Below are 26,792 nucleotides of genomic sequence, written 5' to 3'. Positions count from 1 at the left end.
GAAAATGCAGTTTCTTACTCACCCATTTATGCCTGTTTACTCCTACTAACATATAAGATAATACACTAAAAAAGTTGTCTTTAGCTAATTTTGTTTCGTTTTAGTTTTAACTTGCTGCCTAAACATATGAAATAATGATACATGCACTGAAAACAAGTTTTGACCAACGCCTAGTTGTGATAAAACACGAGTCTGCATTTTAATGTCGTCACAGGTGGGTAAGGCCTTCAGACCATTTTACATTTCTGTAAAGTCGTGCTTTTTTCTGTTTTCCATCTTAGTTGGTTCATTGCAAAAGTTTTAAAAATGTTAGTGTGCAAATATGCATGTACATGAAGGAGGTAAACTTCAAGTTAATGTCGAAAACATACTCACTTTTCGCCCAGAAAGTTGAGGGGCGTAGGCCGCCATGACCCACGCAGCAACAATTATCCACAATTAACTCCAGAAAGTCAGGTCTCCAGGTCATAACATGCTCATACCACTAATACACGATTTAACACATTACAGCCTTGATAAACATGTACTATAAACGTTTCATCCAGCATCCAGAGTCGGTCTTGACCGCAGAAAAAACAGGAATCAGGCCAGAGAAGGTGAGAATCTGAAACGGAGAAAGCGCGTGCGCAGCTCATCAATTATGCAAATGAGGCTGACCTCACATCCACATCAAAACTAAAAGGAAGAAAACTCACCCAAAATTTTGATAAAACTTACTAGGTTTATTTATTTATTTTTTTTTTAAATTCTGTTTTAAAGGATTCTATGGTAGTTTTTATTTTATTCTATTCTATTTCAGCTCTTTTCTATTTTCTTAATGTATTATTTTAACCCTTTGATGCATGAATTATGAGAAAAACAATGTGATCGAATTTTTTTTTAATGAACCTATTTTTTATGGAGTTTCAAAAATGTCCACTCAGCTGAACACCACACATTTAATTTCTGCAGCAAAGACACATGAATTTAAAATGCAGTGTCAGAAAGTGGTATACTGTGTGAAAAATATGAAATAAAACGTTTTTAATGCAGTTAATCTAATTTTCTCACATTTTGTCATACTCTAATACTAGTTATTACTCACTTCATGGAGATAATATATAAAAAAGATCTTTTTTGTTTAAGAAAACTGTTAATTACAGTCTAATAACAACTAGCAATTGATTTACACTCAAACATGTTACTGCAGATCAGGTTTATCAAGAACAGCAATGTAACAGTAATGGTACGAATGTCAGTTTATGGGATGGTGCGTAAGTGTCCACTGTGTTGGCTGATATGGAACTAAAACAACAAAACCCATGAATATACAAGAGAACAACTGTAGAATAGCTGTTCACTGTAGTGACCAGTATGTATGAAAGGGTTAATACTATACATGCTGCATTACACTGAGACCTGGGGAACAGTGTTTTGTTCTTATCATGTCATACTAACACTACACCAACACTCACCAAATAAAACTAACCCTCAACTAATAAAACTGACTTTTAAGTAAAAATAAAACAGAACCTCAATTAACAAAGTTGACTAAACAAAAAGGAAATACTAAACAAACAAAAGTGACTCGACATTAAAAAATAAAAATAGGACCTATAGCCCTGTAGCTAATAAAAACAACATATTACATAATAATTGGCTTGCAGAATCATTTTTTAGCAGATATATATATATAAAAAAAAACATTTTTGTAACCATTTTTCCATTTTCTTCATTTAATCAATTAAGAATTAATAATTGTAATACTAATAAATAGAAAAAAAATCCCATCCCTTGGACTGATAAATGCAAAAACTAATGGTGTGATACTGAAATATTGATATCTGCTATACCAGATCTTTACACTCTAGAATCAATTCATAAATCAAAATAACAACAGTTTTGATACTTTGGTCATTTGAGGTAATTTTTTTCATTATTATTATTATTATTATTATTATTATTATTATTATTATTATTATTATTATTCATGAAATGTACAGAACAAAATTGGCACATTTAAACAGAACAAGAAATGTGGTATACAACGAGGCACGAGGCGCATAGAATATCAAAGGGTAGAGGTACTTCAGAGGTAATTACAGAGAAGATTAAAAAAAAGGTTAAATAAATAAATAGGTGAAGAAAAAAATGAGCAAATAAAGTGCACAAAGGCATAGGCATCCCTGAGTTTGCGAGGTCAGAGGTCATTGAAGATATTAGGATCATTATCTGCATGGAGCAGAGCTACTGCATTTTTCCTTTTCATCAGTCTTAAAGAGCTGAGGTGATGGTCTGTGAGGTCCATCTTGAAGACAGAAAAAAGGGGCTTTGCCTTTCTTCATTTGGAGCTGTGAATGAAATATTTAGCTAACAGTAATAGTTTGTTTAAAATCAGGTCACATATATCGTCCTTCAAAATGAGACCAAAGACAATGTCTTCCTTAGTAAGAGGAACAGATGGAATCACTTTGGTTGACAACCAGTCTTGAAAATCCTTCCAGAAAGCTGTTGTGTACATACATTAAAAAAAGAGGAGCAGCAGTTTCAATATCATGTTCACAGAAACTACTGTTGTTGTAATCAATGCCAAATCTCAGTCTCAGCAGTTCATTGGATGGTTAAATGTTGTTTAAAATTTTGAGGTGGACTTCTTTAGCTTTAGGGCAAACCGGATATTTGATATACATAGTTTGAATTTTCTTGATGTCGGATTCTTAAAACAACTGGATAATGGAGTTCCTATTTGAGCGTATTGGGTAGAGAGTTTCAGTCAGAAAGAGGCGTGACATTTTGTTCATTTTTCTCTGAGGCAAAAGGTCATTACTGTTGAATTTGAGTGTAGGTACGTCTGTCACATAGAATTGTCTAGGCTGTCTATGTTTTGGACCAACAACTTGACTGATGTTGAGATTGCTCTCATCCCTTTGTTAAATTGGGCTTGTGTACAGGTTATATCATATTTCAAACAGAAGTTTGCATGAGATATCCCAGTGGATATCAGGGAGCGCCCCACGTATGCTGCTTTCAAAAGCCAGATTAAAGTATGGCTAAGAAACAACCAAACATAAACACTAGCACTTTAAAGGGACAGCTGAATGTTTATTTTAATCTTTGACACATAGGCATAAATGTCATAAATGTATAAATGTGTTCATTAACGTGCACTGTCCCGAATAAATAAAGATACATACATACATACATACATAGCCAGTTCCCTCGGTCGTCAAGTAGATGGGTGATTGACCAAATATTTTTTTCCATCCAGTGTTGCAGGAAGAGAGATGTGCCATTGTACGGCACATATCTATTGTTCCAAATGGGGCTACAATGTGGACTGAAGTTGTGCGTGTGAATTAGTTTCCAACACAATAGCACTTGTTTATGAAATGAGGATAGCTTGATTGGTAATTGTTCAATCTGAAAGTCACATCTAAGGATTAAATCTATTCCCCCTAATTTAAAAAAAAGACCTCTGGGGAGACAATACCAAATGCTATTTCTGTTTAAAAGGAAGGATTTCAGTCATTTTATTTTCAACACTGCGTTTAAACATTCAAAATCCATGTCTTGTAATCCACCATCTTTATAATCTTTAATTATCTCAGATTTCTTTACTGAGTTTGGTTTTTCCTGATGAAACTGAAGTTCATTTGGTTTATAGCTTTTATGGGTTTATTAGGTATTGCCAGAGAGTATGCAGGGTAAATACATCAAGCTAAGGATTCTATTTTAGTTAAATATGCTCTACCAAAAATGGTCAGGTCTCTTTGCAGCCACATATTTAATTTGGATTCACATTCTTGAATTTTATTTTGGATGTTGAGGTTTTCACTAGTTTGTGTATGTTTGGTAGCATGTATTCCAAGATATTTTCATTTGAGGTAATGTATATCAGGAACTCAGTGGAAAGTAGCTAAACTATTGGGATCTTGTCCAAATGATACACAAGTGATGGGAACTACTTCTTCTTCCGCCTGGGTAAGTATGTACTATGTCACGCTTCTCAGTCGCTTCTTAGACCCAACAACCTAGTGTTGTGATTTGTATCGTACTGCCTGATTCTTGCCAACACACAACCATACGTAGGAGTTAGACAGAAACACTTCTCAAGTCTTCTGTATGTGCCAACATGGAGCAGATTTGACAATTATAAAAACATCTTTGTCAAGCGCTTGTGTGAGGGAGGTTGGGGTGTGAGTTCAAATGCTCAGTCTTTGTACAGAAATGCATGAACTGACCTCCTGCTCTTTCATAAGGATGTACCATCTGAAGCGCTTCAGTGACTTGGAGGAAACATCATCCTCCTTCATTACCAGCCACTGGCGCACAGAGCAGTACACTTCTTGGGCCATCTTGAACTCATGATCGCTGCCGGCCTGTGGATCTGCGAGCAGGGTCTTGTGCAGACTGTACCACTGCCACATCTCTGAAAAGGTAAAGGACCAGAAGCGACAATGTCCATAGATGGCCTGGTCCACATTGTCCTCCAGGTGGCAGGACACTGGTGGGAACGGCTGTGCATAGGTCAGCAGCTGCTCTTTTAACCACCACTGTGGGGTGTCCTCCCTCCTCCTGCCTGCCGTCTCTCCTTCATGTGATGATCCAGTAGACTGAAAGAACACGACAAAAGAGTTTTGTAACTGCCATTGCTCGTGCAATACACATACATAACTTAATAACTTCAAACTCACTATTTGATGTATCCAACATCATTTTCCACCAGCCACTTGAATGTCCTGCCACAATAGTTTCCAAAGCTAAGCATCAGCTGGCCAAGGATCTGGGTTTTGGTTTTGGCGTGGTGGCTCCAACAAGACAGCGCCTCTTCTCAGCTGAAGGTTGAACACAGTTAACAACATCAATAAGAAGGCAGTCAGTCATGTGTATGTGTTAAGAAGGTTCAGTGATCCAAAAACATGAGTGTGATTAAGTTTCAACAAAAACAACACTTTACCTTCTTCATAAGCTTTCTTGGGGTTGCTGGCAGTGACATCCATGCATAGGGGTTTGGCTACCTTTGCTTCCTTGGAAGCCTTCAAAACACACTGCTGCCTGTCACTTGGCACACTCGTCCATGATGCACAGGACAGGCAGCAGCACGTCCACACCTTTCCCTGTTACGCTTTTGGTCTCCATCCTCCAACTAGGAATGGAATTAATTAATAACATACAGTCATATACATATACGATGAGTGTGTAATAACTGTTATGACATGCTTGGCAGACACACACACATATATTTATACACGCACGCATGTACTGTATATGTATATGTATGTATGTATGTATCTGGGCCATTTTTGAAAACTTTTGATTTTGCCTCTCATCAAAAAGTGTTTATCTTGCCTTATTTGGTATCATTTTGTTTAGCATAATCTCATTTGTGTGACTGCACAGTTATTTTTCATTTGACATGTTGTATTAACACACTAAACCAAAAATCACACAGAAAGCATGAAATCCAAGTAGGAAAAAATAACATTCTCAACGTTTTTGTTTTTTTTTTTTCCACCAAAAACATGTTGAACAAACCATTTCCATAAGTTGGAATGAACATATAAATAGAGCGGTTCAAAACAATAATTTCAAATTTAGCATATAACTATCTCCGAACTGTAGACAATGCGGCCCCGCCATTGGCCGAGAGTCTACAGTGTCAGCCAATGGGAAGGCCGGATCGTCTACAGTTCTACAGTTGCACATTCTTTGTAGACTGTAGACTGTAGAACTGTAGACGATCCGGCCTTCCCATTGGCTGACACTGTAGACTCTCGGCCAATGGCGGGGCCGCATTGTCTACAGTTCGGACTGTAGACCATGCGGCCCTGCCATTGGTCCGGAGATGCGCTGTCGTCATCGGTTCGAACAACGCCCCACCCCCTTCCGTGTTCACGAAAATCACACACCGGTTAAAGAAAAAACAGGTAATCCCCCGAGTCCCGAGGTAATTACAGGTGAGTCGCTTCTGTTATCCATCGTGACACAGTTATTACACACGTATTTGACCACATACCGCAGTTTGACATGTAAAGAATGACATTCGCGAGTTAGCTAGCGACATGGAGTCTCGCTAAAACTCCATGTCAATTTGTGTGGAAATATTCCTTGCCTTTTCATTTAAATATTAGTGTATATGCTAATTTGAAATTATTGTTTTGAACTGTTCTATTTATATGTTCATTCAAAATTATGAAAATGTTTTTGGGTAAAGAAAAAAAAAAAAAAAAAACAGTTCTAAATGATATTTTTTCCCACTCGGATTTCACGTTTTCAGTGCGATTTTTGGTATAGTGTTTTAATACAGCATGTCAAATGAAAAATAACTGTACAGTCACACAGCTGAGGTTGCGCTAAAAAAAACCATACCAAATAAGGCAGGATAAACACTTTTTTGATGAGAGACATCAAGGCAAAATCAAAAGTATTCAAAAACAGCCTAAATACATACATTTATGTGTATGTGTCTCTGCCAAGCATGTCGTGACAGTTATTAAACACTCATTGTAGGCTATATGCACATGCATATATGTATGACTATATGCTATTACTTATTCCTTAATGCATACAAATATATACATATATATTAATGTGTGTGTATATGTGTGTGTGTGTGTGTCTGTCTCTGCCAAGCGTGTCTTGACAGTTATTACACACATATTGTTTACGTACATGTATATGACGACATGTTATTACTTATTCCTTAATACATACAAACACAAATACATACATATATATAAATGTGTGATATAAATGTGTATCTGTCTGTCTGTCTCTGCCAAGCATGTCATGACAGTTATTAAACACACACTGTATATGTTATTACTTATTCCATTGCTAGTTGGAAGATGGAGACCAAAGGACAGCAACGCCTGCTCTCTCCGCCCCCACCACCACCGCTGCAGCGACAGCAACGCCTGCTCTCTCCGCCACCAGTGCAGCAGCAGCAACAGAATCTGCACGCCAGCCCCCCACCACACACACACACGTCTCCCAGGGTCTGCCTCACACATTCCCACGGCTGCCATACGGCCCCTGCCTGCCTCTCAGTATCAGCTACTGCCAGCACCTTCATCGCAGCCCCTGGCCTCTGCTCCACCAACGCCCCTTCACCACCCGGCCAGATCCACAGTTTATGAAAGTAAAGAGACCCTTACCTTTTGAGACTCAGGCTGTGTCAAAAATGTATGCGTGTTCTCTGTGTGGCAAGTCCACACAGGGCCACAAGAGATATCGCAAAAAAACATACTGTGTGACGACAAAGATGTCAGCCTCACAGGGATTTACTGGGAGGACTTTTGAGTCTTTCACAGACTTTCAGAAGGCGGTGGATGAGGCGCTGAGGACTCAGCCTCCTGAAAACTAAATGTAAAAGCACATCAAAATGCAAATATGTGTCATTTTATTTTTCTTTCAAAAAAAATGTTAATATGTGTATATTGTGCGTTTCTAAACGTTGTATCAGGTTTAACACTTTCATGCATAGCGGTCACTACAGTGGATGGCTATTCTACAGCTGTTCTCTTGTATATTCATGGTTTTCTTTTAGTTCTATATCAGCCAATACAGTGGACCATCCCAAACACTGCAATTCGTACCTTTATTGTAACTTTTCTGTTCATGATAAACATGATCTGCAGTGACATGTTTGAGTTTAATAACAGTAAGCAATTGTTTTAAACTACAATCAACTTTTTTTTTTTTAAACAAAAAGTTATTTTTTTTGCATATTATCTCAATGAAGTGAGTAGTGACTATTAGAGTATGTTAAAATGTGAGAAAACTGCAGATTAGCAGCATTAAAAATGTTTTTATTTCATATTTTTCACATATTGTCAGTAAATACATGTTCTCAAGCTGAGTGGACATTTTTGGAACTCCATGAAAAACAGGTTCGTAAAAAATGTTTCAATCGCATTTTTTCATACCTGAAGAGGAATAAAAACACTCAGGAAATAAATCTTGATTAAGGTTCTCATAATTCATGCATGAAAGGATTAATTTATTTTAATAAAAGACGCCAAAAGAAACGTCATTTATTATTTAACAGTTTATTCATTCCATTTGCACACAAGGTGTCATTAATCATATAAATATCTGCAAGAGTCAGTCAAAAGAACATGTTAAAAAAAACAAAAAAAAAAACAAGAATGTTTCATGAATAACAGTGACTGGAAGATCAATGCATTCAGAAGACTGGTAATTGTTGAGATAATTTGAAAGATGATAGATGCAAGTATGAATATAAATTGACAAATATAGATGTAATAAAACAATAATATAATACTACATAATATTATAATATATTTTATAAACTAACAAATACAGATACAATAAATATAACAGCAATAGTGCTATATACATGATATTATAAATATAAATGGACAGTCTGGAATTTGGAGATCACAGTGCAAAACAAACACTGACAGGAATTCAAAAACCCACAGATAAAAAGCGCATGATATAATAGCAAGATTTAAAAAAGGACATGACACAGTCTATTCATCTCACAACTGAGCTGACAACATTCACAAACAAACGACAAACACAAGATGAAAACACACTGCCCGTTGTTTAGACATTAAAGATCAGGAGGACACAATAGAGGGACGAACAGAGGACACAATAAAGAGACGGACACGTCTTTTACGTTTGTCCCTCCTCCTGTGGGTGATGTCACCTGTAAACAAACCAACACGTGCACAGAAAATATAAACTAGATTAGAAATGTTTAGGCAAACATCGCACACCGAGTTACTTCTAAAGTTACTGTACATTCAGGAAAAAATTGTTCTTTTTGACTGTCGTTATATATGCTTTCGGTATACGTTCAATTGTACGTCACGCCGTCACGCCGACTCCAAAGAGTGCCGTGACGTGCACTCTTTGGAGCTTTTGAGTTCAAAAGCTCCAAAGAATGTGCAACTGTAGACTGTAGAACTGTAGACGATCCGGCCTTCCCATTGGCTGACACTGTAGACTCTCGGCCAATGGCCAGCCCGCTGGGTCTACAGTTCAGACTGTAGACGATGCGGTCCAGCCATTGGCCAACAGTCCACATCTGCGGCCCAATGGCCGGACCGCATCGTCTACAGTCCGGACAACACCCGCCCCTCCCCCTTCCTTCTTCGGGACCATCACACGCCAGAAAAAAAAGCCCCAAGGTAATCACAGGTGAGTCGCTTGTATTATCCCTCATGACACAGTTATTACACACATGTATATGACCACATGCCGCAGTTTGACATGGGAAAAGTCCCAGGTGACATGCGCAAGTTAGGCAGCAAGAGGTGTCTGGCTGAAGCTCCATTTCAATTTGTGTGGAAATATTCCCTGCATTTCCATTTAAATATTAGTGTATAACTTAGTTATATGCTAAATTTGAAATTATTGTTTTGAACTGTTCTATTTATATGTTCATTCCAACTTATGAAAATGATTTGTTCAACATGTTTTTGGTAAAAAAAAAAAAAAAAAAAAAAAAAAAAACGTTGAGGATGTTATTTTTTTCCTACTCGGATTTCATGCTTTCTGTGTGATTTTTGGTTTAGTGTGTTAATACAACATGTCAAATGAAAAATAACTGTGCAGTCACACAAGTGAGATTATGCTAAACAAAATGATACCAAATAAGGCAAGAGAAACACTTTTTGATGAGAGGCAAAATCAAAAGTTTTCAAAAATGGCCCAGATACATACATACATATACATACAGTACATGCATGCGTGTATAAATATACGTGTGTGTGTCTGCCAAGCATGTCATAACAGTTATTACACACTCATCGTATATGTATATGTACATGTACATGTGTATGGGTACATGTTATTACTTATTCCATAATACATGTAAATACAAATATATACATATATATTAATGAGTGTATATAAATGTATCTATGTCTGTCTCTTCCAAGCAGGTCATGACAGTTATTACACACTCATTGTATATGTATATGACTGTATGTTATTAATTAATTCCATTCCTAGTTGGAGGATGGAGACCAAAAGCGTAACAGGGAAAGGTGTGGACGTGCTGCTGCCTGTCCTGTGCATCATGGACGAGTGTGCCAAGTGACAGGCAGCAGTGTGTTTTGAAGGCTTCCAAGGAAGCAAAGGTAGCCAAACCCCTATGCATGGATGTCACTGCCAGCAACCCCAAGAAAGCTTATGAAGAAGGTAAAGTGTTGTTTTTGTTGAAACTTAATCACACTCATGTTTTTGGATCACTGAACCTTCTTAACACATACACATGACTGACTGCCTTCTTATTGATGTTGTTAACTGTGTTCAACCTTCAGCTGAGAAGAGGCGCTGTCTTGTTGGAGCCACCACGCCAAAACCAAAACCCAGATCCTTGGCCAGCTGATGCTTAGCTTTGGAAAATATTGTGGCAGGACATTCAAGTGGCTGGTGGAAAATGATGTTGGATACATCAAATAGTGAGTTTGAAGTTATTAAGTTATGTATGTGTATTGCACGAGCAATGGCAGTTACAAAACTCTTTTGTCGTGTTCTTTCAGTCTACTGGATCATCACATGAAGGAGAGACGGCAGGCAGGAGGAGGGAGGACACCCCACAGTGGTGGTTAAAAGAGCAGCTGCTGACCTATGCACAGCCGTTCCCACCAGTGTCCTGCCACCTGGAGGACAATGTGGACCAGGCCATCTATGGACATTGTCGCTTCTGGTCCTTTACCTTTTCAGAGATGTGGCAGTGGTACAGTCTGCACAAGACCCTGCTCGCAGATCCACAGGCCGGCAGCGATCATGAGTTCAAGATGGCCCAAGAAGTGTACTGCTCTGTGCGCCAGTGGCTGGTAATGAAGGAGGATGATGTTTCCTCCAAGTCACTGAAGCGCTTCAGATGGTACATCCTTATGAAAGAGCAGGAGGTCAGTTCATGCATTTCTGTACAAAGACTGAGCATTTGAACTCACACCCCAACCTCCCTCACACAAGCGCTTGACAAAGATGTTTTTATAATTGTCAAATCTGCTCCATGTTGGCACATACAGAAGACTTGAGAAGTGTTTCTGTCTAACTCCTACGTATGGTTGTGTGTTGGCAAGAATCAGGCAGTACGATACAAATCACAACACTAGGTTGTTGGGTCTAAGAAGCGACTGAGAAGCGTGACATAGTACATACTTACCCAGGCGGAAGAAGAAGTAGTTCCCATCACTTGTGTATCATTTGGACAAGATCCCAATAGTTTAGCTACTTTCCACTGAGTTCCTGATATACATTACCTCAAATGAAAATATCTTGGAATACATGCTACCAAACATACACAAACTAGTGAAAACCTCAACATCCAAAATAAAATTCAAGAATGTGAATCCAAATTAAATATGTGGCTGCAAAGAGACCTGACCATTTTTGGTAGAGCATATTTAACTAAAATAGAATCCTTAGCTTGATGTATTTACCCTGCATACTCTCTGGCAATACCTAATAAACCCATAAAAGCTATAAACCAAATGAACTTCAGTTTCATCAGGAAAAACCAAACTCAGTAAAGAAATCTGAGATAATTAAAGATTATAAAGATGGTGGATTACAAGACATGGATTTTGAATGTTTAAACGCAGTGTTGAAAATAAAATGACTGAAATCCTTCCTTTTAAACAGAAATAGCATTTGGTATTGTCTCCCCAGAGGTCTTTTTTTTAAATTAGGGGGAATAGATTTAATCCTTAGATGTGACTTTCAGATTGAACAATTACCAATCAAACTATCCTCATTTCATAAACAAGTGCTATTGTGTTGGAAACTAATTCACACGCACAACTTCAGTCCACATCGTAGCCCCATTTGGAACAATAGATATGTGCCGTACAATGGCACATCTCTCTTCCTGCAACACTGGATGGAAAAAAATATTTGGTCAATCACTCATCTACTTGACGACCGAGGGAACTGGCTATGTATGTATGTATGTATGTATGTATGTATGTATCTTTATTTATTCGGGACAGTGCACGTTAATGAACACATTTATACATTTATGACATTTATGCCTATGTGTCAAAGATTAAAATAAACATTCAGCTGTCCCTTTAAAGTGCTAGTGTTTATGTTTGGTTGTTTCTTAGCCATACTTTAATCTGGCTTTTGAAAGCAGCATACGTGGGGCGCTCCCTGATATCCACTGGGACATCTCATGCAAACTTCTGTTTGAAACATGATATAACCTGTACACAAGCCCAATTTAACAAAGGGATGAGAGCAATCTCAACATCAGTCAAGTTGTTGGTCCAAAACATAGACAGCCTAGACAATTCTATGTGACAGACGTACCTACACTCAAATTCGACAGTAATGACCTTTTGCCTCAGAGAAAAATGAACAAAATGTCACGCCTCTTTCTGACTGAAACTCTCTACCCAATATGCTCAAATTGGAACTCTATTATCCAGTTGTTTTCAGAATCCGACATCATGAAAATTCAAACTATGTACATCAAATATCCGGTTTGCCCTAAAGCTAAAGAAGTCCACCTCAAAATTTTAAACAACATTTAACCATCCAATGAACTGCTGAGACTGAGATTTGGCATTGATTACAACAGCTGTAGTTTCTGTGAACATGATATTGAAACTACTGCTCCTCTTTTTTTAATGTATGTACACAACAGCTTTCTGGAAGGATTTTCAAGACTGGTTGTCAACCAAAGTGATTCCATCTGTTCCTCTTACTAAGGAAGACATTGTCTTTGGTCTCATTTTGAAGGACGATATATGTGACCTGATTTTAAACAAACTATTACTGTTAGCTAAATATTTCATTCACAGCTCCAAATGAAGAAAGGCAAAGCCCCTTTTTTCTGTCTTCAAGATGGACCTCACAGACCATCACCTCAGCTCTTTAAGAGGAGAAATACAGTAACTCTGCTCAGTGCAAATAATGATCCTAATATCTTCAATAACCTCTGACCTCGCAAACTCAGGGCTGCCTATGCCTTCATGCACTTTATTTGCTCTTTTTTTTTCTTCACCAATTTATTTATTTAACCTTTTTTTTTTTTTTTTTTTAATCTTCTCTGTAATAATTACCTCTGAAGTACCTCTACCCTTTGATATTCTATGTGTCTTGTTGTATACCACATTTCATGTTCTGTTTAAATGTGCCAGTTTTGTTCTGTACATTTCATGAATAATAATAATAATAATAATAATAATAATAATAATAATAATAATAATAATAATTACCTCAAATGACCAAAGTATCAAAACTGTTGTTTTGATTTATGAATTGATTCTAGAGTGTAAAGATCTGGTATAGCAGATATCAATATTTCAGTATCACACCATTAGTTTTTGCATTTATCAGTCCAAGGGATGGGATTTTTTTTTCTATTTATTAGTATTACAATTATTAATTCTTAATTGATTAAATGAAGAAAATGGAAAAATGGTTACAAAAATGTTTTTTTTTTTTATATATATATCTGCTAAAAAATGATTCTGCAAGCCAATTATTATGTAATATGTTGTTTTTATTAGCTACAGGGCTATAGGTCCTATTTTTATTTTTAATGTCGAGTCACTTTTGTTTGTTTAGTATTTCCTTTTTGTTTAGTCAACTTTGTTAATTGAGGTTCTGTTTTATTTTTACTTAAAAGTCAGTTTTATTAGTTGAGGGTTAGTTTTATTTGGTGAGTGTTGGTGTAGTGTTAGTATGACATGATAAGAACAAAACACTGTTCCCCAGGTCTCAGTGTAATGCAGCATGTATAGTATTAACCCTTTCATACATACTGGTCACTACAGTGAACAGCTATTCTACAGTTGTTCTCTTGTATATTCATGGGTTTTGTTGTTTTAGTTCCATATCAGCCAACACAGTGGACACTTACGCACCATCCCATAAACTGACATTCGTACCATTACTGTTACATTGCTGTTCTTGATAAACCTGATCTGCAGTAACATGTTTGAGTGTAAATCAGTTTCTAGTTGTTATTAGACTGTAATTAACAGTTTTCTTAAACAAAAAAGATCTTTTTTATATATCACTTCACTCCATGAAGTGAGTAATAACTAGTATTAGAGTATGACAAAATGTGAGAAAATTAGATTAACTGCATTAAAAACGTTTTATTTCATATTTTTCACACAGTATACCAGTTTCTGACATTGCATTTTAAAGTCATGTTTCTTTGCTGCAGAAATTAAATGCGTGGTGTTCAGCTGAGTGGACATTTTTGAAACTCCATAAAAAATAGGTTCATTAAAAAAAAATTCGATCACATTGTTTTTCTCATAATTCATGCATCAAAGGGTTAAAATAATACATTAAGAAAATAGAGAAGAGCTGAAATAGCATATAATAAAATAAAAACTAACATAGAATCCTTTAAAACAGAATTTAAAAAAAAAAAAAAAAAAAAAAAAAAAAACCTAGTCAGTTTTATCAAAATTTTGGGTGAGTTTTCTTCCTTTTAGTTTTGATGTAGATGTGAGGTCAGCCTCATTTGCATAATTGATGAGCTGCGCACGCGCTTTCTCCGTTTCAGATTCTCACCTTCTCTGGCCTGATTCCTGTTTTTTCTGCGGTCAAGACCGACTCTGGATGCTGGATGAAACGTTTATAGTACAGGTTTATCAAGGCTGTAATGTGTTAAATCGTGTATTAGTGGTATGAGCATGTTTTGACCTGGAGACCTGACTTTCTGGACTTAATTGTGGATAATTGTTGCTGCGTGGGTCATGGCGGCCTACGCCCCTCAACTTTCTGGGCGAAAAGTGAGTATGTTTTCGACATTAACTTGAAGTTTACCGCCTTCATGTACATGCATATTTGCACACTGACATTTTTAAAACTTTTGCAATGAACCAACTAAGATGGAAAACAGAAAAAAGCACGACTTTACAGAAATGTAAAATGGTCTGAAGGCCTTACCCACCTGTGACGACATTAAAATGCAGACTCGTGTTTTATCACAACTAGGCGTTGGTCAAAACTTGTTTTCAGTGCATGTATCATTATTTCATATGTTTAGGCAGCAAGTTAAAACTAAAACGAAACAAAATTAGCTAAAGACAACTTTTTTAGTGTATTGTCTTATATGTTAGTAGGAGTAAACAGGCATAAATGGGTGAGTAAGAAACTGCATTTTCTGTTAGTTTTAGCTCTAAACGTGTCTTAAAAGTAAGTGCAATGATTTTGTAAACTTAATATACTTGAATTTTTCCACGTCAAAATTATAAAAGTCAGACCTTCTGGAACAGTCATAAAAATAACTGTAATGATTAACTTTGTCCACAAGATGGCGCCAAAGCTACATAAACTGGCGCAAAGGCGTTCACAGCACTGCGGCCACCGTAGTCAGTGAATGAAACCAAAGTAAACATGAAGCTCCCGCATGTTGACACTGTTAAAAATTTTCTACTATACTCGGGTAGTTAATCAGTTAAACTGCTCATCTTATGGTATATTTCACTTTCCACTGGGTTTACATGGCGATGCTGCTACGCGAGTGACCGTTGCCATGGTGACTCCGGTCAGGGAGGCGTTCCTAACAGAGCAGTCACTTTGGTCAAACTAAGCTAAACTGGTTTTAGTATTTCCCATTTAAAGACAGACGGGTTTAAATGAGTGAATACAGTTTGTTGAGGGACGTCATATTTAACAGTTATGGGTCTAAAAGTACAAACGTCTCCCACCCGGAAGTAGCCCACCATATGACGTCAGAACACAGTATGCAAAGCAAAGCAAAGTACGATGGGACATATAATCGTAGAAACATTATAACCAAAATGTACTTTGTATGTAGGCTCTCAAAATGAATGAAGTAAATAAATAGTGTTGATGTTTTATAGTCTAATACTTCCTGAAACGTGATGGCTGTGTATTTTGTGGCATCGTGACGTAATTTAGTATGTAGGGGAATGACTCCGTCCTCTTGGCCGTGTACAACTCATACTTACCTGGCAGGGGAGATACCATGATCAAGAAGGTGGTTCACCCAGGGCGAGGCTCAGCCATTGCACTCCTCGGTTGTGCTGACCCCTGCGAATTCCCCAAATGTGGGAATCTCGACTGCATAATTTCTGGTAGTGGGGGACTGCGTTCGCGCTCTCCCCTGATAAATTGTTCAAAGAGAAACGAAGAAGAATGTGATTAGAAATGGGTGTTAGAATATTGTGGTTTGTGGGAGTAGTTTGTGTGTTTTCTAACTGACTGTCTTTTCTTGCCTCCTTTAATGTCAGTGCAGTCTTACATTATTAGGCATTACTGTCTTCATAGTGCATATCATGAGCCAATTAAAGTTATTAATATTCATCCACATTTGCAAATGAGTGTGACTAGGGAATAGAATACACAAGAACAGAAACAAGGAATACAAGAAGTTAAAATATATTGTTAAATTCGTATGGTAATGCACTTTATTTTACACGTTTTTAATTATTGTGTTTTTAATTTATTTAAGATCCATAGAGTCTGTTATCACAGTGAGGAAAAAATGCTTCCTGTACAATAAAATTCTTGTTGCCATCCACAGAATGCCACATAAAAAAATATAATCAGCATAAACGTATAAAAAATATATAAGAAAGGATCGCACAAGATACATAAAATAGTGCAAATATAAATAGTTTACATTTTTATGTGCTACTGAAATTGTAAACTAGTGCATACAGTAGGGTAGGGTTGCATAATAAGATGAAAAAGTCATACTTGATTGTTGTTATTTGATTGATTTATGAAGGGATAATGCACAGATTGTCATTGTCTTGTGTATTTCTTAAAACGGAACAAAACTAAAATATATCCAACTTGAAGATGAATTTAAAAATAGCCAAAATATCACATCAGACCTCTTCACATTGCACATTTTTGTGATTGCAAATCCTGACATTAATAAATTGTGCTGTCCTAATGTATGGGTTATTTAACAGATATGCTTAAAAGTAGCATGTGATGCTAGTATCATATTTCCCTGTCTGTAGAAAGTTTTTTTTTTTTTTTTTTTTTTTTTCCTCAGACATAAAATGTCATTTGTCATTATGCAGCCACACATAGATTAATTAAAGTTGGGAGTTGAATGTATATTAAACTGAGTACAACTAAAATAAAACAGCATATAGCAGAATGCAAGATGATGCAGGATCATGACAATTTTTGCAAAAGAAAGCGCCTGTTTCGTGCAGTGATACATGTTAATTGTTGTGTATTTCTTTGTAAATTTGAGTAATATCGCAACATGAACAGTATCTGATGTTGCAGTCTTTGGAGGGTAACACTGAAACACTCAGATCTCAACTGGACAGGTTTTGTGGAAGACGAAACTATGATCAATGTTTCCTTCTTTTATTCAGGTGTGTAAATGTGAGAGGTTCCATTAGTATATGTGTTTACTATTTTATGGCGTTTTATAGTGAAATGGGTGTTAAAGTATAGAAGAAAACTCAGAAAATAAACTGATAATGACAGTGTGATGGGATAAGCTGTGTTGATTCAGTGCACTCAGTTGCACCAGAACACATATGGTTTTTATATGCACTGACTGGTTTTAGGGTCATTTTGTTTCTTCTTTTAGCTGCAAAGTACATTATGTAACCCTTTCCTGCCCCCCGTAGTAAACCCAGCAGGATGCAATGTCATCTGAAACCAAAAACTTTATTTAGAAAAAGGAAATGACATAAACAATTGCAGTCACAGTCTGACACAACTTAACAAACTTAGCCAACTACACAAAACAAATAAAACCATCATCTTCATAATGCGTACAGGATAAGATGAGGTTATATTTAGTGGCAGCTCAACTGTTTTCAGCCTTTTTCCTGTGATTCATACACGCTACATTTTGAAGTCGCTGCAGTTTATCCAATTTATTAGTTACTTGATGCACCTCAGATTATTTTATTTACAAAATTAGGGTCCAGTAGGTCTTGATAATTCAGCATATTAGCATTGCATTGTATCCTGATGATCATGACTGATTAAGTATTACAACATGGATTTGACCTGGTTATGGAGAAAAGAAATGTTTGTTCAGAGTCCTGTTCTGTACATTGGAATTAAGAAACACTGTTGTAACTGGGAAAAATTAGTATAAAGTTTACATTCTGATTTTAAATCATGTGTCTAGTGGAGAAATTATGAAAGTAGAGAGCTGAAGTCTTGCTACATCTGTTTGTGATGCAGGGGAAGAAAAATATGAAGTGTTCAGTGTCAATAATTGTGTCTCTATTGACACATATGTTTATCAGTGTGAAGGATAATTGTATGCGACAAACATTTAGTTGTTAAACAGCTGAATTCACTGCATGTTTTTCACTGATTCATGTCATTGACGTCAAAACAGCTGCTGACTCAGTATATTTCATCTCATACTTTGAGCGCAAGGTGAGAAAGCAGTTAAAGGTGAAAATCACTACAGTCTTGTGATGTTGAAGCTGTAGAGACATCTTCAGCAGCTCTGAATAAATCTAGAACAGAGATGACATCACCTCTGCTACTTTCAGGTCTACAGTCTGATAGTTCAACAGTTTTGCCTCAAACTGACTTTTTTAACTTCTAAAATTATCTTTTAAACCAACAAATCCCATATGTGTAAATGTTGCACAAATGAAACATGATCAACAAAAATGGCTAGACTATAATACACCATTTTCCAAAGTTATGTCCAATGTAGTACAACTGGAGGGGGCAGGACTTCAGCTCTTAATTGTCCTGGGTGTCGCATCAAACAAATCTAATGGTAGAACAAAATGGTGTGCACATTTTTTCTTCGTTTAAAGGTAGTAATGTAGGTAAAAGTACACCGGATCATTTAATAACAGCTAATAATGCTTGTCTGGGTGTAAAGCATTAGAATAAGTCATTAGTCATTTTGTAACATGTTTGCAGGATATTCAACTGTAACTGACTTTTACAACTTCCTCTAATGTCTGGTACAAAACAGTACAATCACTTGTTTCTTACATCCTCTCTACCACCTCTGTTCTTTTGTTAACTGTTGTCATTACACTTCTAAACCCCTATCTCTCTTCTCACACCCAGACCTTCCCCTTCCCACTCCCATCAGCCCCCTCCTGGCCCCCGCAGCAGCCGGTGCCCAGGCCACGGTGCCGGGTGGCGGGCAGGTTCTTGTACACGGCCCGGCTGTAGGGGATGAAGCACAGGCCCAGCTGGAGGTGCCGGGCCAGGCGGCAGTAGGCAGCCAGTGCCAGAACCAGCAGGGGGGTGACCAGGAGGAAGCCCACCACCAGCAGAGCCACGCAGCCGCCGTCGTTGAGCAGGTCGGAGCAGAATGGGCTGGTCCCGTGAGGGTGAACCTGGGGAAACGACACAAACAGGAAGTGTCAGAGGTCTGTGTCGCATTGTGTGAATTACAGTCATCGCTGTGTTGTGTCATGTAATTTTTTTCGTTCATTGCATCTTATTTTGTATTTGTCTACATTTCTGAACTATTCCAGTCAATGTCTCCCTGTCAGCTAGGAAAATGAATCCACTAAGAATATTATTGTTATTCTGACAGTCTGTGACCCAGTATTATCAGGTCCTGACTGTAAGTTTAGCCTTAAATTACATGTATTTTGTTTTACTCTGCTTAAGCCCAGGTGGTGCTGCATATGAGTGTTACAGTTGTAGAGAAACCCATAGAAATTATTACGTAACAAAATGTAGGTTTTCTTGAGGGTCCCTAAGCACTCTAAAATCAACAATGCAACACAACCTTTTCTTTAACTGTGTGGCTTGACTGAAAGTTGAGCTTTCATGAGTATGAATTTCCACATTGAAACAGCTCAACACTAGCCACAGGTTATTATTTTTTTTCCATAGATAGATAGACATACTTTATTTATCCCAAACTGGGGAATTACAGTTTACAGGGTTGCCATGGGATCTTAAAAAGTCATATAAGTTTTGAATTTACAAATATGCATTTAATCCTTTAAAGAAGTCTTTAAAAGGTGTTAAATTTGATATGGTAGGTCTTATATTATGTTGCCATAAATTTGTTTACTGAACTGTGTTCAAATGTGTTTGGGTAATGCCCAAGCTGCAAAGAAAGTAACGTTAGTCTACTCAGTTCCACCCATTACAACCCAGCAATTTATATTGAAATTAAGAACCAGTTATCACCAACTTGACACCCCCCAGTGAGAAATGATCACAGGACATTCAGCCCAACACACGTTTAGCGGTTAGTCACGTGTGTGTTGCCCAAGAACGCTGACTTTGGGAGCTTTAAGGGACAACTCACATGGAGAAGTGTAAATTTAATAATTTCTGGTTGGAGAAAAGATCATTCTTCACCTGATTGACATGAGTTTTCCCAAATTCTAGGAGTCATGAATTTTTGCCAGTATAGGAGTATAGGCTGTGACATGGGCATTAAATATTGTTGTAAGTAGTCTTGAAAAGGTCTTAAAAAGACTTAAATTTAACTTGTAGTAACCTGTGGGAACCCTGAGTTTAACAGTAGCATGATACATATACAATAAAACCACATGAGTGAAAAAAAAAAAAATCCCAACACAATGGCAAATGCTATACATAATTAGAAGTATAAAAAGATCTGTGTAGACTCAGAATTATAACTGTTGTGTGCTAAAATAGAACTGTAAGGTGCAAACAAGCTGTAATATTCGGAATGAGAAGATGCAAAAGATTAAATTTATGACATATTCAGTTATATTTACATTCCATCAGATCTGAACAGGATAATCAAACTGTTCCAAACAAGTTTGACTGTTTTTATGTGTAAAACCACGACCTCTTAAACTGCCTGGAACAGCAGATAAGGACAGGAGATGACATGGTCCATGTGGTATGTGAGTTTGTGAGAAGAGGATGTAATGTGAGAGTTAACACACACACACACTGATCGGGTCAGTAACACTCTGAAATCTCCTCCTGACCAAAAGTAATTCCATCTTTTTGGAACCTTTGTGCAACATCACCTCAATCACATCCATTTAACGGTGTTGGTCCGTGAAAGTACTGACGTCAAAGCATCTGTAGGGGAATTAAAAGATGCAAGATTTGATGTGGGAGCGGAACAGAGAGTCTGAATCATATTTCACCCCTTGAAGTATTAATGAAAAATCAAGTGCAGGAGTCAAGTGAAAAGTACAAAAGGTCTGCAGAGGAGGAAACGTATTTATTATAGTACGTGGCACTGATGACCAGAAACAAACCCCAGCTGGAGAAAGTCTATAAGAGGAGGACCCATCAGAGCAGGGAGGATCACAGATAAGACGTACAAGTATGCCCATGTTTGCTTTTACTGGGGCCTCTTGCATGGCTCCATCATCTGAGCCTGGGTTTAAGGAGAATGTGTGAACAACTGTTTGGTTTTACATGTTATTCTGTCGTCGTCTGCTCAAACCTGGAACCCTCAACACTCACCCAACTATTCTTTCTCCACATTTATTCTCACCCCTATTTTTTTTTTTAATCACTCCTCATCTCTCTGTGCTCCCAGGTCCTGGTTAATCCCCTTCTAAGCTGCTGTCACATGAGGTCTAATTGTGAGAGAGCACAAGAACAGAGAGAATCTTGTAGTCTCTGGTCATTAGGACGGTCTGGACCTGCACAGACGCCATCGGTATGTATTAAAAGGCTCTGAACCGTGATGACTTCTTAGGTAGTCTGGATAATACTTACTGAATGACAGGTCAAGTAGGTGATTTCAGGTTTTTGTTTTGTTTTTAAGTAACTACCCTCTTTTGTGTCTTTGCTGAACTTGCCATAGTCCACGCATTTGTTTTTTTTTTTCTTTTCTTGACCGGTTTAATCCCCAGCTACCAGGCAGTCTTTTAAGTGCTCTCCCTTGATGTAATTCATTCTGGACTCATGACCTTTTAGCCCCTCCACTCACATATCTCCTCAACATCTGAGAGAAGTTCAGGCTTATCTGATTATAAAACCTCCCATCGCAGCGGAGCCAAACCCCACCCTGAGCCTGAGGCAGAACTTTTAAGAAGTTTTAATTTTAGGGAGTTCAGGACTTTGCAGACATCTCAGCTTGAATGAGCTTTTCAACAGGTTCAGCAATAAAATCACTGTTTTCCTGGTTTCTCATTGTAATCCCTCCAAATATGCATCATTTGCTGAATACAGTTTTTAAATTTGTATAAAAATGAGGTGTTTGCCTAACAATATTCAAAGAATGACTGACTGACAAATTGTTCCGTAATACAGTATAATGATGTGTATCATCTTACACCATCATTGGGTTTGTTATTTTGTCAGCATTAAAATGACTGTACATGTGCATTTCCCAGATTCTGTATCCACAATATACAGGGAATATGTAAATAGCATTAAAACAAAGAAAATATGAATATTATAGATGACATTTGGGATCATCTGGGCAGAGAAGAGAATACAAGGGTTCAGTTGTGAGGAAAACCTTTGGGATGTTGTTGGATGAAGCATGGTGAAATATAACAAAAGACTGTATAGTCAAAGACAGACATTAAATCCAAATGAAATCTGATTGAATACTTTCACCCATAGACGTCATTTGTGTTTTAATAGTCTGCATATGTTCCCTGCATTTTCTTGTGATCAATAAGGTACTATGAAAAACATAGACATGTTCCTATAATGCTGCAAAATCATCCAAGCTAATGGTGGTCAAAGACTTTTGTACTGAACTGTATGCAGTGTACGCTGGAAGTTTAGTGACATGGATTTTATTAATGGATAGTGTGCAGGAAACTCAATGTAGTAAACAAGAAAAGCACTCTGAGAGTGCAGACCTCCACCAAGAGAGATCTGCCCCCCCCCCTAAACCACCTAAACCAGTTCTTCTTTCTGCCATTATCAACATTCCCGGAAAATTTCATGAAAATCCGTCCATAACTTTTTGAGTTATCTTGCTAACAAACAAACAAATGCATGCACGCACACAAAACAAAGTGATCACAACACCTCCTGGCGGAGGTAATAAAAACATTGGAATCGAACATCAGACAAAGTGTTTCAGCTATTTGTCAAAGTCAGTGCTGTGTTAAATTTTTGACAATTTTAATTGACAATTTTTGATGACATACTGATTGTTCCCATCAGTCCTGTGCAACAAAAAAGGAATTTCAGGGCCCCTGCATCTCTTGAATAGAATTAGAATTGACATCTAATTTCAATATTCTACATGTTATTTTTCAGGTTTTTATTTTAGTTTTCATTGTTTTGTTTTTTTTCCATTTTTTTTCTACCTTTAGGTCCGTTATGAAGCGACAAGACTTTTATTCTAGTTTTAAGAAATTTAGCCAAGCATATGTTCCTCATTCCACCAACATTTTTTTTCTTAATACAAGACATTTTTTATGTTGGAAAAAGTATTTAGTTTCTTTCTCTTGGTGCTGTTTTTATGGTGTGATTGATCAGTATCTCTGGCGTACACTGTCACATGCTCCCTCTTTCTCTTACCGTCGAATGGCAGAGGAAACCAAACACCACCATGACAATGGCTGGCGTCAGGATGGTCCCGAACACCAGTCCAGCCAGGAAGGCATTGATGGCGGCGATCACAAGGTTCTGAGCCGTCACAAGCACGGAGCAGGCCCAGCAGTCCAGGGACCCCCGTAACTCTAGAGGAGCATCGCTGCCCCCACCGCTCTCTGCTGCAGAATATGGAGGAGGTACGACCACACGCGACGGTGTTTCTCTGCCTCCGCCCATAGCTGTGGTGGAGGCCAGAGAGTTGGAGTGGTGGAGATGTGGGTGGTGGTTGGCATGGTGGTGGTGGTGTTGAGGCGGCATCTCTTCAGAGAGGTCCAAGGCCTGATGGTGGGCCCCCCTCTCTAGAGTACCAGTCATACTCATCATGTACTGTCAACACAAAGGGACAGGGCATTGGAGAGCGATCAGCATGGGCATTTGTCATTTTGTTTGCAGACAAAAGTGTAAAACTAGTAATTTTTCACCAAACTTCCAATGATTTATCAGTTATGTTGGAGCAAAAAAAAGCAGTCTAATAACTCAACACCACTGCTATCAGTGAAACTAAACTAATCATTAACAAGTTATGTTTTGTGGGAGCTGATTAATTTATTAATATTTTAGACAGAGATGGTAAATGTAGGCATTGTCCTTTCAATAAAGTACAGCCAGAGCAATGAACTTAACACTTTCTGCGCAAAGTCATTTTTAGACATCGTCCAATGTTAGGCTTTTAAGAAACAACACGGAAATAGAAATTAAAGGTATGACAAACAGACATGAAGATTAATGAATAACCAGACACTTTAAGACATATAAACTGTAGAACAAACAGTTAAATTAAACTTGAGAGATGTACAAGGCATAGCTGAAACAAATACGATTAGTGATCTTATGTGTGTTCATAGATTTGCCTCACTTTAAGTAACAGTTTTGTCTGTCCATTTAATTGTATTATCTCTATAACCTTTGTGTTTTATATTTTCGTGACCTTTTTGTGATGGAATGTTTAGTATTTTTCTAAATATTTATATTATAAAAGAATTTGAGTGTTTCATGGGCAACACCACAGTGACTCCTTCTTTTAAAGGGTGTGAAATTATACCAATTTACTGTTGATGTTATGATTCTGTCAGCCTGGTTTAGTAAGGAGTTGTGGAAGAGTCCAGTACTGTGCTGCTGTAGTTGGAATACACTTAAAACCTGATAAAATTTCTTTTTACGAAGTGACTCCAAGGTCATGAGGAAATCTGAGATTTTATCTGACAGGAAGTTTGTTTTGCGTGATGCTGCATGTGAAGTGATGATGATTATCAGAGAGCTGATAGGCTGCAAGGAAAGGCTCTGGGATCAGTACATGTAGTGGTCGGACTACTGGCATCAAAATGTGTTTGTGTAGACGGTGTTTTCTGTGTCTGTGCTTATATTTACCTGCAGTTGATCATTTAGTTGAGATATTAAAGATGCTGTCAGTCCCAAGAATGAAACCAGATATTAACATCCTCTGTATGCAATGAAAGTCTTTGTCTGTTTAAATTATATTACCATTTAATATTTTGTGGTGGTTTTTATATGCTTTAAAAGTTAGTTTAGTCATCATTAGGATTATTAATGCATGGGAATTCAGTGGTCAGAATGTCTTGCATGCTCTGTGTTTATTGTAGATCCTTCATTTTTTCATCTGATGTGATATGTTGTTGTGTGCATGTTAAGACAGTTATCAGAGCAACAATCTATTCACCAATTATAAAAGAAAAAGGTGAGTTAGGATAACTTAGTCCATCAGTTACTCTTTGATCCTACAAAGTAAAACAGGCGTAAATTATGACTTTATCATATCTACATATGAACACATTTTGTTGTCTGGGAGTCATGAAATATGCAAAGAATTTAGATGGCTATGTATGTATTATCATTCGTACCCTCCTTAGACCCAGGAACGTAAAGGTTTCTGCTTTTTTTGCATTAAGTAATTGACTGAGGTGAAACATTCTTTGTATACAAGGAAATCTTTGTAGCACCACATTGTACATTAATCAAAAGAACCCTTAATTCTGCAGTCCCTGTGCTCTACTTGATCATATTGCGAGTTCAGTAATATTGTAATTAATTATTTTGCTCAGACTCTTCTGTGTTTCTATATGATTTAGGGTTATACGCAAAAAAATCACCCCAAAACTCATGTACGAGCTATATATGAGCAGGTTTGAATATGTTTAAGCCAAACTGCAGACGCCTCTTCCTTCCATAATTGCTGGATGTCAGAGTTGACACTGGAGGACATTATTTACGGTGCCTCAGCATTGGTTATTTTTCCACCCGTCAGTCTCTTCCATTGTTGTCTCAAGAGTTGTTTTCGAGGTGGAAGGTCACGGAGGAAGGACTGGCAGGAAAGTGTGTATGTAAGTGGCCTGTGTGTGAGATGACTCATTGTGCCTCGTACTGAAAATACATGATGCTGCTCCACCCATTTTACACACTGTTCCTTTTTATTGTTTAAATAGGAATTTGTCTTGAATGACACATCATGCCATTGTTTGACCCAAATTACAGAAATCTTAACACAGAGATTACATGCAATTAACTAAATGAGAGCAAAGTATGTACTGTAGTGGCATAATTACTACTTAGATTGGTATTTAAACTGCTGATATCATATTAGCATACATGCACACCATGCACTATTCATTGTCTTATGCTTGGATGCTGCAGGGAGACTTTCTATTGTTCTTTTATTCTATTGTCTAAAACAAAGCAGCTGCAATAATTACATGTTTCTCAGACTCAGTGCTTTACATTAGAATTAAAGAGGAGCTTTGGGCTTGTTTTCATTCTAACTAGCTGTGAAGATGTCTCAGATGTATAGTCATGATCCAGTTGTAATGCAGCTGTGTTAGTACTCACACTGTGTTGTGGGGCCCGGTGGACCTCTTGCTGTTCCTCCTCCAGATTGTTGCCGGTTTTCTCGCTTCTTCTCAAAACTATGTCTGTCCACGTCTAGTGTTTCCTTTTATCCCTTCACCTAGGGATAAAAGCAGTATCCTCTGCCCTGTTGTTCCTTGGTGTGAAGTTGAAATAACTCTTACTAACTTTTTGGAGGTTCCCCCCTGACGCCTTATCTGTTCAGTGGAGGTATGTTGGCTTCCTGAGGCTCTGCCCTCCTGCTGCTTCTTCTCTCCACTATCCACAGTTGTCAGTAGAGCTGATTAAGTCCAATAGTGTGTTTTCTTTTCTACATACATTAACACATTCCTATGCCGTGGTGATGTAGTAGTACCGAGATGCTGCTTCTTCAGCTGCTGGAAGAATCTCAACTCTGAGGTGATGTTGTCTTTGTCTGAAGAAGTATGTCAACTTGTGTCTGTCTGCCCTCCTCTTTAATCCTCCCATCTGACTCAGTCCTC

General features: G+C 37.6%; 1 protein-coding gene, 1 long non-coding RNA gene and 1 other non-coding gene across 4 annotated transcripts; 2 read left to right on the top strand and 1 right to left on the bottom strand.

Moving 5' to 3' along the window:
• tmem88b (transmembrane protein 88 b) lies at window positions 1-26,790 on the bottom strand. 2 transcript variants are annotated; one of them, XR_003938031.1, is made up of 4 exons: window positions 26,293-26,790; window positions 23,377-23,778; window positions 17,787-19,268; window positions 1-13 (listed from the first exon to the last, which is right to left on the bottom strand). XR_003938031.1 is itself a non-coding variant. In XM_030161497.1 (3 exons), exons 2-3 carry the CDS (start codon window positions 23,773-23,775, stop codon window positions 18,984-18,986), a joined length of 684 nt encoding a protein of 227 aa, XP_030017357.1. In that variant the 5' UTR covers window positions 23,776-23,778; window positions 26,293-26,790; the 3' UTR covers window positions 17,589-18,983. The 2 variants fall into 2 exon arrangements, 1 of the variants encoding a protein (XP_030017357.1); XM_030161497.1 differs by lacking the exon at window positions 1-13 and having other exon boundaries at window positions 17,589-19,268.
• Window positions 15,907-16,072, top strand: LOC115439096 (U1 spliceosomal RNA). The gene has a single exon (XR_003938190.1). It is a non-coding gene; the product is annotated as a U1 spliceosomal RNA (small nuclear RNA).
• On the top strand, window positions 19,181-23,499 carry LOC115438116 (uncharacterized). Its single transcript, XR_003938032.1, has 3 exons — window positions 19,181-19,301; window positions 21,425-21,547; window positions 23,390-23,499. It is a non-coding gene; the product is annotated as an uncharacterized LOC115438116 (long non-coding RNA).
• Window positions 26,791-26,792: the final 2 nt, after the last annotated feature.

The sequence above is a fragment of the Sphaeramia orbicularis genome, chromosome 18, assembly GCF_902148855.1.
Source record: "Sphaeramia orbicularis chromosome 18, fSphaOr1.1, whole genome shotgun sequence".
NCBI classification, from domain to species: domain Eukaryota; kingdom Metazoa; phylum Chordata; class Actinopteri; order Kurtiformes; family Apogonidae; genus Sphaeramia; species Sphaeramia orbicularis.
The sequence above is the reverse complement of the archived record's forward strand: the minus strand, read 5'-3'. Positions and strand labels throughout refer to the sequence as shown.

What these genes read in the sequence shown, in the direction of transcription:
- tmem88b (XM_030161497.1), bottom strand. Translation starts at nt 23,775, where the DNA reads ATGATGAGTATGACTGGTACTCTAGAGAGGGGGGCCCACCATCAGGCC. An exon ending in GTTTCCTCTGCCATTCGACG is followed by an intron (nt 19,269 to 23,376) that starts GTAAGAGAAAGA and finishes TCGTTTCCCCAG; the next exon opens with GTTCACCCTCACGGGACCAG.